Source organism: Heterodontus francisci, chromosome 1, assembly GCF_036365525.1.
Source record: "Heterodontus francisci isolate sHetFra1 chromosome 1, sHetFra1.hap1, whole genome shotgun sequence".
Taxonomy (NCBI): domain Eukaryota; kingdom Metazoa; phylum Chordata; class Chondrichthyes; order Heterodontiformes; family Heterodontidae; genus Heterodontus; species Heterodontus francisci.
The window spans coordinates 172,142,772-172,156,504 of NC_090371.1; the positions used below are offsets into that span (position 1 = coordinate 172,142,772).

Here is a 13,733-nt window from a genome sequence, read left to right on the forward strand (position 1 = left end):
GCAGCGTTTTAGAATGCAACACTTTCCTAAAAAAAATCCTTGTTATATTTAAGAATGGGAAACTAATTTGCAAATAACTGAAAATGACTAATAAATTAGAGAATCATTTACTAATTTGTCAGTTTTCATAAATTAAATATTTAATATTTAAAGAGGTTTTACAGGTGCTTGTTAGTGCCCTTGCAGCTGAAAATAACTTCATTTTAAGAGCCATCTTGAAATTGCCATTAGTGGAAACTCGAGTTGGTGAGAGCAATTTGCTCTGGAAGCGTAGCCAGGGTTGGCTTCCAGCGTATCTTTTTTAAACCAGCACAAAAGATTATGCAAATTTGATTTGCACTGGATGTAATTTCTGCTCAAAATTCCTCGACCTTTTGTACAGATTTGGCTGATTTTGAGTGAAGCTTAATGAAAACACAAATATCTCATTTCATTATTCAAAGAGCATGAGTTCTCCTGGGGTCCAAGCTAACAATCGTTCCTCAAGCAATATCACCAGAAATGATGTTATTTGTTGTTTTGGGGCCTTGTTATTCTCAAATTAGCTGCTGTTTACAGAACAATGGAGAAATCGTCACAGGCAGGGTTCGGTGCGTGCAGGGAGTCGAATCCCCAAAAAGTGATGTTGGGTCAGGATCCCAACATCATCCTGCCCTCCTCCAGGTTTCATCCAGGTAAGTTTGAAGTTGAGCAGGCAACCCCAATGCAGCTGTCAGGTAAGGTATTTAAATATTCTAATAGGTAATCAGGTTCTGTTTTAAACAAGGACTTGGCTTTAACAGCCAGCAGACCCATTTCCCAAGGTGTCAGCAACTCGACAGGGTGAACAAAGTGAATACACAGCGGTGAGTGCTTCTTCAGTGAAACTGGCAAACTGGGAAGCCTTTGATTAGTGAAGCTGCAGAGGTCCAGCCATGGCCAGGTAAGAGACTGCTGCTCACAGCACTCCTTCTCAGAGAATGCTTTCAGTGCCTGACAAGTGATGGCCAATTTCTTGGAAGTCACTTCACCTGTTTTGCACTTTACTCATCTCCAGCTGCACTCTCCTGCTGTCAGCCTTCACCATGGCATAAGAGCTGCTTATGCAGTTCTACCTTGCACCTCTGATGAAGAGCAAGAGGAGCAGCAACTGCAGCACCAGCTGTTTTCTTCTCAGCCACATGCCATTCCAAAGGGCAGAAAGTATTGGACATAGAGATCAAGCTGGAAGGAGGTGGTGCCTTCAATACAGGGTCTACAATCTGAGGATCAGCTCTCGACATGTGCGAGCACCAGTGGCTCAGGTTTTCTTGGCAGGCTGTTGGTGACATGTGCAGCCTCCTGGAACAAGACTTCCTTCCCAGTGGAGCAGGTGGGCATACATTGCCAGTGGCTGACAAGGTGCCCATCACCAGAGGATCACTGTCCCCACCAGGGTCTCTGCCTCTCTCCTCTCCTTGCAGAGAGTGTTTGTAATGGCTTGTGTTGGTAGCAGGGAAGCGGAACCTTTGTGGAGGATAACTGTGAGGCATGGGTGCAATAGGATGAGCGTGATTGAGTGCGTTGGCCGTTTAATGAGGATGTGAGGTGTCCGGTGAGACAGGAATGAATGCAGTTGTAAGATACATTGTTCTGAGAAGTCCAATACAGGAATATGCTGAAAAAGGCAGTGCGAGGCTTGGCACCTGAAAGTGTTATGCCACTCCTGCCCTCCTGAGGTCCTCGATACTCTTGGTGCACTGTATACAGGTTGGAGGGACTACACTTCTGCTGCTGACTTCCTCAGTCACTTCCATCCACGCCCGCTTGGTTGTAGAGGATGTCTTCTTCATCCTGTCATTAGGAAAAATCACCACATTGCCATCCCTCAGATTTCGCAGCAGGACCTCCAGGTAAAAGCAAGACCCCTGGAGAGCAGACTTCGCAGATCTCTTTTCCATTCCTGTGCTTGCTGCAGCCTCAAGAATCCATATCCTCTTGAGCCCTTCAAACTCATGCCCATTGCCCTTCAATTAGAAATCCTTCCTTTGACAGATTCAGCGCGTCATCCTGTGCGCTTGCCCGCTCTCGCCAATTGATCTCAGTTACAGAACCTCGGCAAAACCTGCTCCAGCTGTCAATGGGTTCCCGCTGGGATTAAGTTTGGAAGATTCCACCCAATATCTCAATCACAAGTAATCTATTGGTTGTGAATTACCTTGGGATGTCCTAAGGATGTGATAAAGTGCTACAAAAATGTACAATATTTTCTCACTGGTAGAGAATTTCTTTCAGAGCTTCTCGTATGCAAACAATCAGGTTTCTACTCGCTATCCAAAGAATGAATAAATTTGCATTTATATAGCACCCCTCACTTTCTCCGTGCTTCACAACCAATGTTTAAAGTTAATCACTGATGTGATGTAGGGAAATGTGGCAGCCCATTTGTACACAGCAAGGCCCCACAAATAGCAATGGGATTAATGACTTGATAATCTGTTTTAGTGATACTGTTTGGGAGATAAATATTGGCCAGGACACCAGGAAATCTTCCCTGCTCTTCTTTGAAATAGCGCTATGAGATCTTTTACATCTATCTGAGAAGGCAGATTGGGCCTCAGATCAATGTCTCCGAAAGATAGCACCTCCAATAGTGCAACATTCCCTTGGTACGGCACTGGAGTATCAGTTTAAATTGGACTCATGAGAGGCTTGAACTCATAACCTTCTGACTCAGAGATGAGGGTACTACCACTGAGCCAAGTCTGACATGCAAAGTGAATTCAGAAGGTAGCTTGGCTCTCCGCAATTGAATAACTCATCAATATTTACTGTCTGGGCTCATACAGGAAGAATGTAATTGAAGTGAGACACTGAAGAGCTGCCAGGAACTACATGCTCAACCAAGTTGCTGTCTTCAGGAAAAAAGTGGTTGGTAAAATATAGTACCTAGTAAACGTACATATGGAAAGACACAGAAACCTTTTGGGGAAAAAATTCTGAAATAATTTCTTTAAATTAAAAACTTAATTATGTCCAACAAGGACAAAAATAAAAACAACTAAGTGCTGACGGCAGACTTGGAGGAGTTACTGTGCCATACAGTATTAAATAGAATAAGAGAGTTGCTACTGTTATTTTGTACCTTTGGAATATTGGTGACATCCTCAAGACATTACTGCCCATCACTGAAATAAATGAACCACACTGTGATGTCAACAGTAAGCAGGTTACCTCCCCAGTGATCTTACACTGACTTAGCTTTGTCAGCTGCAGCAAAAGCAGAGCCATCAAAAAAGGACTTTTATTAATCTAGCTTGGACAATTTTGTGCACAGGCATTCTGCTGGCTGATTTTAGCATTCCATGGACAGGAAACTGGCAAAGCACACTCCATAGATACATAGAGTTCTGCTACAAATGCCGCTACCATCACTCCCTAAATGGCTATGATACAAATGGTGCAGTACCATACTGCCAAAAGCAGCAAAATGGTTTGCTCAACTAACCTTATCACAGCTGGATTCAGTAACTTTTCCAAAGTAGTTTACTGCTTCTGACAAAGGTCACCAGCAATCAAAGTTTGGAACAAAATACTGGAATAAAACATTCTTTGCAATTTCTTAAAAAAAAACAGACAATGTTGGCATCTAGTGCAAATACTGCAGACTTGTATTGGTGGAAATGAAAAGAATTATTTGAAATAGTACATGACTGAACAAGGGGACTTTGATATTTTTCCACCATTCTAGTCATTAAACAAACAGATCCTTGGATCAATAGAATTTAAGTCCTAAAAACATTCCATGAAAGATGTCTTTTTATACAGTACAGTGTGCATTAAGCTCACATCAGTGCAGTTACTGCCAAATATTTTCTGAATGGGCTTTGCTGAAACTGTTCAGAAGCCTCTGTTTCTGAGCTTATTTAGAGTACATTGCTCAGTACTACACACAAAAATGCAGACTAGAATTTGTGATGGACAATTTAGCAGGAACTGTATGGTCATTGAGAATGTTTAACAGACTATCTAGGCCAGAAGTAGAATATATATTACAGCATATTCTTTTTGTAATTGGTCCGAAAACTTAAAATAACGTGTGTCAGTACAGCATCAAGTTACCCCTCGTCTATAACAGCACTAACAGACCAGCATAAAAACAATGCAGTACTCAAAAGAAGTGTGCGTGGGGAAATGCTGGACCTTACCTTTAGGATTTCTTCAACGCAATTGGCTTCATTTGATAATGTTTCCTGCAAGATAGAAAAATTACAGTATTCAGTGAAACACTGAAAAAGGCCACAATCATAGTAGAAAACTAAAACAGTTTCATCAGTTTGAACAATGACAATAAAATAAACCCCTTTGTAATGAAATATTAACAACTGAATCTTGAATTTACTCAATTTTAGGAAAATAATTTTAACTGAAAGCACACCAATGGGTTAAACAGGGCAAAGTAACCGTACTACAACCTCAAGAGTACAGGTGGTTTGGAACCCCCAACAGTTTTTGATTTTTTTTTTAAAAAACAGACACTGTCAACTTTTATATTGTAAAATAACACTTCAAAAGTGATGGGAATGGTGGTTCATTTCTTCTGCTACATTTTTCAATTCACTCTCATTAGCAAAATTGCCCAAACTTCATTTGAATCTCACTCAATATACAGAAGCAGATAGGGGCCTCATCTGCTTGTTTCTCAACTGACCATGTATACTGTTTGTGACATCAGATGGACTCTCATTTGAGATTTGTGCGGGTCATGTCAGAGATAATCATGATCCTTCAGTATTAGTCCCAGTTCCTGGATTGCCAGTGGCAAGTTTTAAAAAAAAAAAATGGCTCCTTTTGTGAACAGCAAAACCCAGTCAAGGAGCATTAATTGTACATCATTTGGCAGGGGTTAGTGTAGACGTCAGCTGCATGAGGTGATAATCCAGGAGCATACAGAAACTGGGACAATTTCTTCTGTCACTTTTAATGTTGATTTTCACTAGTCCTTCAAAAACTTTATTTCTGGTAATCCCCAGTTTATTTGCCTGCATTGTACATTGTCTGAGCAATAAAGTTTTACAAAACAAAAGTCTTTTTGCCCTATTTTCTTCTCTTCTTTCAAATCTTTACTTTTGTCCAATTTCCTGATACAGTACATGGAAGCAGTTATTTATCGACCAGGACTAAGGAATGATGAAAGAGCTTAAAATTAATTGAGCATTAGAGCCAAAGACTATCCCACCATGCATTCTGAAACATTATTTGTGAAACTTGGAACTGTACATCATGCACTTGAAAATTTCAATATATTGAACTATATGCTAGAGGCAAAAAGTCTCCTGAACAGCATTAAACCCTAAAGGATAACACCAGATGCTACATTTAATTAAGTATAACACAATAATCTATGCACCAATTCTTCCTTTAATTTACATAGTAAACAAGTCGCAAAGTAGTTTTTCCATTTGTCTGATAGCAGCCAAGCCATCAACTTTTTGAACAATCTTTTACTGAATAACCAGGCTTATCAGAGGTTAGCTGCATCTCAAGGGCATAGAAGCTGATGAGTTATTTTTGCCCTGCTTAACAAACACACTTTGAAACATTAATCCTGGACCCTCTTTATTCAAAAAGAACATTACCGCATTGAAGGGGGCTCAGGGAATGACAGCTAAGGTAATTCCAGAAATTGCGGGTGCTAGATTACTCAAGAGACCATTGGAATTGTACTGATTGAGGCGAGAAATGATTTCTGTCCTTAAAATGGCAAAAGGAATGGATTATGTAAATGAGGGAGACACAGGGTGGGAAGGTGGAGGCAGAGAGTGGTGTAAGAGATGGACAGCAGCGAGGAGGGGAGGAGATAGCCCAGAGGAGGCAAAGAGACAGCAGGTAGTGTGGAGGCAGGGGCAAAGAAATGAGTAGAGATACAGAATTTGTTACATAGGATTCTGACAATTGTGGGGAATAAAAACTTAACCCTTTACCAAGGTTAGTCTTGGAAAAGAAACATGAAATGTCATTCCAATTCTAAACAGAACAGTGGAGCAAGGTCAGTGTGTTTCACGCAGGGGACAGTAGTGTAGCGGAAACGTTACTGAACTAATAATCCAGAGGCCTGGACTAATACTCTGGAGACATGAGTTTAAATGCCATCATGGTAGCTATTGGAATTTAAATTCAATTAATAAATAAAATCTGGAATAAAAAGCTAGTCTCAGTAACAATCATGAAACTACCGGATTGTTGTAAAAAACCCATTTGGTTCACTAACATCCTTTAGGAAAGAAAATCTGCCATCCTGACCCAGTCTGGCCTGTGTGTGACCCCAGACCCATAGCAATGTGGTTGATTCTTAACTGCCCTCTGAAATGGCCTAGCAAGCCACTCAGTTGTATCAAACCACGACAGAAAAGTCAAAAAAGAAAACCAGACAGACCTTCCAGCATCAACCGAGGCACCCGAAATGATAATAGCACACCCTGCCTAGTCTACCCTAAAATGTCCTGCTTTCTAACATCTGGGTGTTGGTGCCAAAATTGGGAGAGCTGTCACGCAGACAGCCTGACATAGTCATACTCACCGAATCATACCTTACAGACAATGTCCCGGACTCCTCCATCACCAACGCTGGCTATGTCTTGTTCCACCAGCAGGCCTTTACCAGCTGAGGTTGCGACACAATGGTATGCAGAGTCAGGAAGGAGTGGCCCTGGGAGTCCTCACATTGACTCCAGACGCCATGAAGTCTCATGGCATCAGGTCAAACATGGGGAAGGAAATCCCTTGATTTCCATCTACCGCCCCCGCTCCGTTGATGAATCAGTACTCGTCCATTTTGAACACCAGCTCGAAGCAGCACTAGGGGTAGCAAAGGAACAGAATGTACTTTGGGTGTGGGGACTTCAATGTCTATCACCAGAAGTGGCTCAGTAGCACAACTACTGTCCCAACTGGCCGAGTCCAGAAGGACATATCTGCTAGACTGGGCCTGCAACAAGTGGTCAGAGAACCAACAAGAGGGAAAAACCTACCTGACCTCGCCCTCACCAATCTACCTGTCACAGATGCATCTGTCCATGACAGTATTGGTGGGAGTCACCACCGCACAGTCCTTGTGGAGCCAAAATCCCACCTTCACACTGAAGACACCCTGTCAATTATGTTGCGTGGTACTACCACCAGGTGCTAAATGGGATAGACTCAGAACAGATCTAGAAGCTCAAAACTGAGCATCATGAGGCACTGTGGGCCATCAGTAGCAGCAGAATTGTATTCAACCAAAATCTGTAACCTCATGGGCTAGCACATCCCCCACTCTACCATCAAGCCAGGGGATCAAGTGTGGCTCAATGAAAAGTGCAGGAGGGCATGCCAGGAGCAACAACAGGTATACATAAATATGAGGTGCCAACCTGGTGAAGTGACAACACAGGACTACATGCACACTAAACAGCGAAAGCAGCATGCTACATAGAGCTAAGTGATCCCACAACCAATGGATCAGGTCAAAGCTCTGCAGTCTTGCCACATCCAGTCACGAATGGTAGAAGACAATTAAACAACTAACCAGAGGAGGCGGCTACAAAATATTTCCAACCTCAATGATGGGGGACCCCAGCATGTCAGTGCAAAAGACAAGGCTGAAGCATCTGCAAACATCTTCAGCCAGAAGTGCCTGAGGTCACCAGCATTAAGGTCCCAATCTTCAGCCAATTTGATTCACTCCACATGATATCAAGGAACAGCTGAAGGCACTGGACACAGCAAAGGCTACGAACCCTGACATCATCATGGCTGTAGCACTGAAGACTTGTGCTCCAGAACTAGCTGTCCCACCAACAAAGCTGTGCCAGTACAGCTACAACACTGGCATCTACCCGGCAATGTGGAAAATTGCCGAGATATGTCCTATCACAAAAAGCAGGAAAATCAAATGTGGCCAATTACCATCCCATCAGTCTAATCTTAATCATCAGCAAAGTGACGGAAAGTGTCATTGACAGTGCTATTGAGCGGCACCTACTCAGCAATAATCTGCTAACTGCTGCTCAGTTTGGGTTCCACCGGGGGCATTTGACTCCAGACTTCATTAAAGCCTTGGTCCAAACATGGACAAAAGAGCTGAATTCCAGAGATGAGATGAGAGCGATTGACATTGACATCAAGGCTGAACTTGACTGAGTGTGGCATCAAGGAGCCCTAGCAAAATTGAAGTCAATGGGAATCGGGCTAAAATCTCCCCACAGGCTGGAGTCATACGTAGCACAAAGGAAGGTGCTAGTGGTTGTTGGAGGTCAGTCATCTCAGTCCCGGGACATTGTTGCAAGAGTTCCTTAGGGTAGTGTCCAAGGCCCAACCATCTTCAGTGCTTCATCATGACCTCTACTGCATCATAAGATTAGAAGTGGGGATGTTTGATGATTGCACACCTAGAAGGACAAGGGCAGCCGACTCATGGCAACACCACCTGCAAGGTCTCCTCAGGCAACACACCATCCTGACTTGGAACAACTTCACTGCTCCTTCACTGTTGGGTCAAAACCCTGGAACTCCCTATCAACACTGTGGGTGAATCAATGCAGCAGTTCAAGTAGCTGGCTCACCACCACAGAATTGATGCCACACAGAAATACTGCAAACTTGACTGTCAGTACTGTGGATTCACCCTGGTTAATAATCTAGGGCAAATTACATGGCATCTATAGCAATACAAAAACAACTGCTCATGTGCAGTTCTTTGACAGTCGTGATTGCACCTTTCATTCCTGGCTGCAAGACCATTGTTGATGTTTGAGGAGGCTACAGACAGGGGCAAGTGATGAGACAGCCGTGTTGTCAGCCTGAATGGATGACTGAGTGACCAGAAGCAATTATGGCTGCAGTTTACATTGCTACTGCTCAGATGCCTATGACAGAAAGACTATCTTGAAAGACGTTTGTACAACACTGTTGCTGGGGCAACAATAAAGGCATACGACCCGACTCGAACCTGACAGGACTCGATGACATGTGTCGGGTTCGGGTCGGTCAGACTTCCAGGTCCGGCATTTGGGCTTGGGTCGGGCCGGGTCAGACACGCTCTATCACAGGTAAGTGGCTCCAATATTATTTTAATTTTTGGACTAGAAAGGTGGTTTTGATACAGTTATTTTAAGCTTGTGCAGATCAGCAAGAAAGCGAAAAATGGAACGTAAGTTAGTCTGGGTGCGGGAAAAAATGGAAGGATTCGGGCCGGGTCGGGCGTGGTTCTGTCGGGCTCGGGTTGGGTTGTTTTTGCAGACCCGAGCAGGCCTTTAAGCAGCACTGGAAAGGGAAAAAACATCAAATTACAGCTTTGCGACCATCCAGGGATTTCCATTTTCCCACGAAACCTGCACACATTAACTGGTAACTACAGTAACAGAAACAAAAGCAGTTTTACTAATTTCACTTATAACAGTAGTTGAGAAACTACTTCAGGTTATAACTGCACATAAGCAATACCAACTATCTGGTCAAGAACAGAATTCATTCAGGAGTACCTACCTAAGCTCATATCAAATTAAAAACACGAAACAGACTAGACTGTCCTTAAAATGCAAGCTAACCATTTAATTACTTTCTGGAGACAAAGAGAATCAGAGACAGAGAGAGTCAGAGAAACTATTCACAGTAACAGTTACCTTAAAATCTGGCAGCCCATTCTGGAAATACCCAACTGTCATTTTATACTGTGGCATTTATTTAAGGTCTAGTTATCTTGTTCTGATTTTGACATAAACCAGCATTTGGAAAGAATGGCAAGCAATTACCCTGCAGCTGGAAAATCCACTTGGGGGTAGCCTCAGAGCAGCTACGAAACCCTGTTGGGAGTAATATAACAAAAACAGCAGCATGACATCATTCACAAGTATATGGCATAGCAAAGATATGAAAATTCTGGGAGTCTTGGCTTATTTATTCTCAGGTACACTACTTCTAGCTTGAAAGAACAAAGTTGTATTTATCTGCTGTCCTTTACGCCTTGAAGATGTCCCAAAATGCTTCATAATTAATGAAGTACTTTTGAAGCACAGTTACTGTTGTACTGTAGGCAGTCACAGAAACCAAACTGCACAAAGCAATGTATCACAAATAGCAATGAAATAAAGGACCAGATAATCTTTTTTCCTTAAGTGGCATTGGTTGAAGAATAAAAATTAGCTAGGACACAAAGAATTCTCCTGCTTTTTTGTTTACGCTTCAATGAAATGACTTGGAACATTTTTCTACATAAAGGTGCTATATAAATGCAAGTCCCTATTTTTCTTCAAATAGTGGTAGGGGCTCTTTTACACTCACCCGAGAGGGTAGGTAGGGTCACGGTTTAATGGCTCATCTGAAAGATGCCTCAATTAAGGAGTGAAATTAATGAGAAAATTTGATGAGCTTTTATTATTTTTGCTAAGCTTTGAGCTATTGGTGACATATTGTACTTGATGTTACAGTAAGTGGGTAAGGTGGAGACAAAGCAGTTTTCAACAGGACAATAATCTAACTGAATTTGGCTGTTACATTTGCATTTTGAAGAAGAGTTGAAAAGAAAATTCCAGACAGAACAGTTGTGTGTTGGCGATACTGACATATATATGTATTCAGTCTCCACTTAAGGCCAAGCATTGATGTTACAGCACCATCTCTGTACCCAAACAAACTTGTATACAATCAACTAACTACTTCCATAAAGAGAGGGATTCAAATGGACTGATCCTGGCTTTATGTGCATTTAACATTTAGAGGATGCATATCCTGGATTCAATGCCTAATCTGTTCAGAGTTAGCCCTCCAGTACACAAACTCCAAGTGTCACTATGTGCTGAGGTTCTCTGTGTCCCCGGTGTTGCGAAGGATGGGCCTGGTCACATTGCTGCGGAACGCTCCATCCAGTTGGACTGTGCCGTACCACCTATCCTTCGTGGAACAGTTTCTGCAGAAAAACACCTTTGACCACCGATCCATCAGGCAGTGGTCTGCAAGGAATGTCCTCAAGGCCCTACGGGAAAAGGAGATGGTGGATCCTGTCGGATGGTTCCCCGAGCAGACCGCCAAAGTCATTTGGCTGAATGCCTCATCACCAGAACTTTCAAACAAGCACCAAGATGTAACTTGGCTGGTGGTGAGAAGAGGCCTCCCCGTCAGATCCTTCCTGCACGCCCGATGTCTCACCCCCTCCGCACAATGCTCTCGAGGTGGCTGTGGTAGGGAAGAGACGGTTGCCCACCTCCTTCTGGAATGTGTCTTTGCAAAGCAGATGTGGAAAGAGATGCAGTAGTTTTTGTCGAGGTTCATCCCAAGCAGCTCTGTAACACACGAGTCTGTGCTCTACGGGCTGTTCCCAAGGACGCACACCGAGAGAAACATCAACTGCTGCTGGAGGACTAACAATTCAGTGAAAGACGCCCTTTGGTCTGCCTGAAACATTCTGCTCTTCAAGCGCAAAGAGTTGTCCACGACCGAATGTTGCAGACTGGCATATTCCAAGGTCCAGGACTACATGCTGAGGGACGGAATAAAGCTTGGGGCAGCCGCAGCAAAGGCTCAATGGGGAAGACCACAGTGTAAGGTCCCCCCACCAAGCTGAACTGAGAGGTTGGATCCATGGGAAACCCTTCGAACTGTATCAGGAAATTTTTGTTTGCTGAAAAATGTATATGGCATGTAAAACGAAATGGAAGGGTTGTGAGGCAACTCACTCCTGTTTTGAAGGAAATTGACCTCCTTTGCACTGTTTGTAGTTTTTGACTTGGTGCTGTTTGGAACGGTTTTGTCATGTATTTTTTTTTTTTTTTTTTACAGATTTTTATGAATAAAGTATATTTTGGAAATAAAAAAAAAGTTTGGAGTTAGCAACTGGCTTCAACATCTCCAGGCCTAACCAAGTTGGGTTGGGGTGAAAAAGATAAATCCAGCCTGATGGACACTTCTGATTTCTGCCCTGCAACCATACCTCAAAGTAAAGGCCTGCTACCCGACCCGCACTCAACGGGACCCGACGACATGTGTCGGGTTCGGGTCGGGCCCCACTTCCGGGTCCAGCTTTCAGGCTCGGGTCAGGTCGGGCCGGGCACACATGGTAAGTGCTCTGCTGGTAAGTATTGAAATTTTAATTTTTTTTTTTAAAAACTTACTTGAGCTGGGAGTCCGGGACGAAACCGAATCTGCGCAGTGAGCGGGCGACGTCACTATGACATCATCACGCATGCGCTGTAGCTTCCTGGACGTCCCAAGTCGGAAGGTAGGTAAAGGGATGGTCGGGTCAGGGCAAAATCGGAGGGACTTGGGTCGGGGTCGGGTCTGTTGTGGTTCGGTCGGGTTCTTTATCCCGACCTGAGCAGGCCTATACCTCCAAGGGCAGGTGTGAGCTCAGGATACCTTTCAACAGTGTGAAACATTTAAGTGTTGCTGTTCAAATAGACTTGGGTGTGCTTGTACACGGAATGCAAAATGTTAGCATGCAGGTACAGCAAGCAATTAAGAAGGCAAATGGCATGTTGGTCTTTATTGCAAGGGGATTGGAGTAGAGGAATAAAGAAGTCTTGCTACAATTGTACAAGGTCTTGGTGAGACCACACCTGGAGAACTGTGTGCAGTTTTGGTCTCCACATTTAAGGAAGGATATACTTGCATTGGACACAGTACAGCGAAGGTTTGCTAAATTGGTTCCTGGGATAAGGGGTTTTTCCTATGATGAGAGGCTGACTAAATCGGGCCCATGTTCTCTGGAGTTTAGAAGAATGAGAGGCAATCTCATTGAAACATACAAGATTCTGAAGGGGCTTCTGCTGCTCAAGGAATCCAAAACACAGGGGCACAGTCTCAGTCCTAAATAATCAGCCCCTGACCCTGAGATGAGAAATTACTTCACTCAAAGGGTTGTGAATCTTTGAAATTTTCTACCCCAGAGGGTTGTGGATGCTCCATCGTTGAATCTATTTAAGGCTGGGATAGACAGATTTTTGGTCTCTTCGGGAATCAAGGGATATGGCAAGTGGGTGGGAAAGTGGAGTTGAAGCCCAAGATCAGCCACAAGTCACAGACTCGGCAGGCCATATGGTCTACTCCTGCTCCTATTTCTTGTGCTCATCGACCTGAAATGTTAGCCTAGATTTTAACCCTGACCCCCAATGCGCAGGATGGAAAGAGGGAGTTAAAATATCAGGATCAAGCAATTTGACTCCATTCCCACTTGTTTAGAATTCAACAAGGTTGAATCAGGCTTCTGCAAAAATTAGCCAGGGGCCTAATCCAGTCAAGGGCTGATAACATAAGTCGGTGCCACTACTTAAATTTAACTGGACAATGGGGAGGCCCAGGTGGTTCGCTGTCCAGGAACAGATAAGAGGCGGAAGGTACTGACTCTAGGTAAGTGTTAACGATTAGCTGCTTTTAGTACTCACTGTGGGCCAGCAGGAGGAGTGATCCTCCCTAGGCCTCACAAGGAAGCCTTTGGCTTCCCCCAACCGGGATCGTGACCCTGATGTTTTCGCCCCTGCCCCCACCCCCCACAGCAGTGTTCGCTCCCTCCCTTCCAGTGATCCCAGTGTTTTTTTCCTCTCTGCATCCACTGGTGAATCAGAGCTTCCATACAACCTGCCTGCTGGCCAGGCTGTCAATTTGGCCTACCGTCGGGTAAGAATATGCACCATTATTATTTAACTGAGGACCCGCTGTTAGGATCGGCAACACACCTTTGCGTCCCCAGCCTTGCTGTACTACCCTACAGCCTCCATGCTAATACCAGGGCCTCTCTCTCCACA

General features: G+C 43.8%; 1 protein-coding gene across 4 annotated transcripts in view; it reads right to left on the reverse strand.

Moving 5' to 3' along the window:
• Positions 1 to 13,733, reverse strand: part of LOC137373671 (AF4/FMR2 family member 1-like) — a 187,243-nt gene that overhangs the window by 81,637 nt on the left and 91,873 nt on the right. For all 4 annotated transcript variants that reach the window (XM_068038805.1, XM_068038796.1, XM_068038816.1 and 1 more), the window contains exon 4: positions 4,167 to 4,211. In XM_068038805.1, coding sequence (XP_067894906.1) covers positions 4,167 to 4,211 — 45 coding nt within the window. The remainder of the gene's footprint in view (positions 1 to 4,166; positions 4,212 to 13,733) is intronic.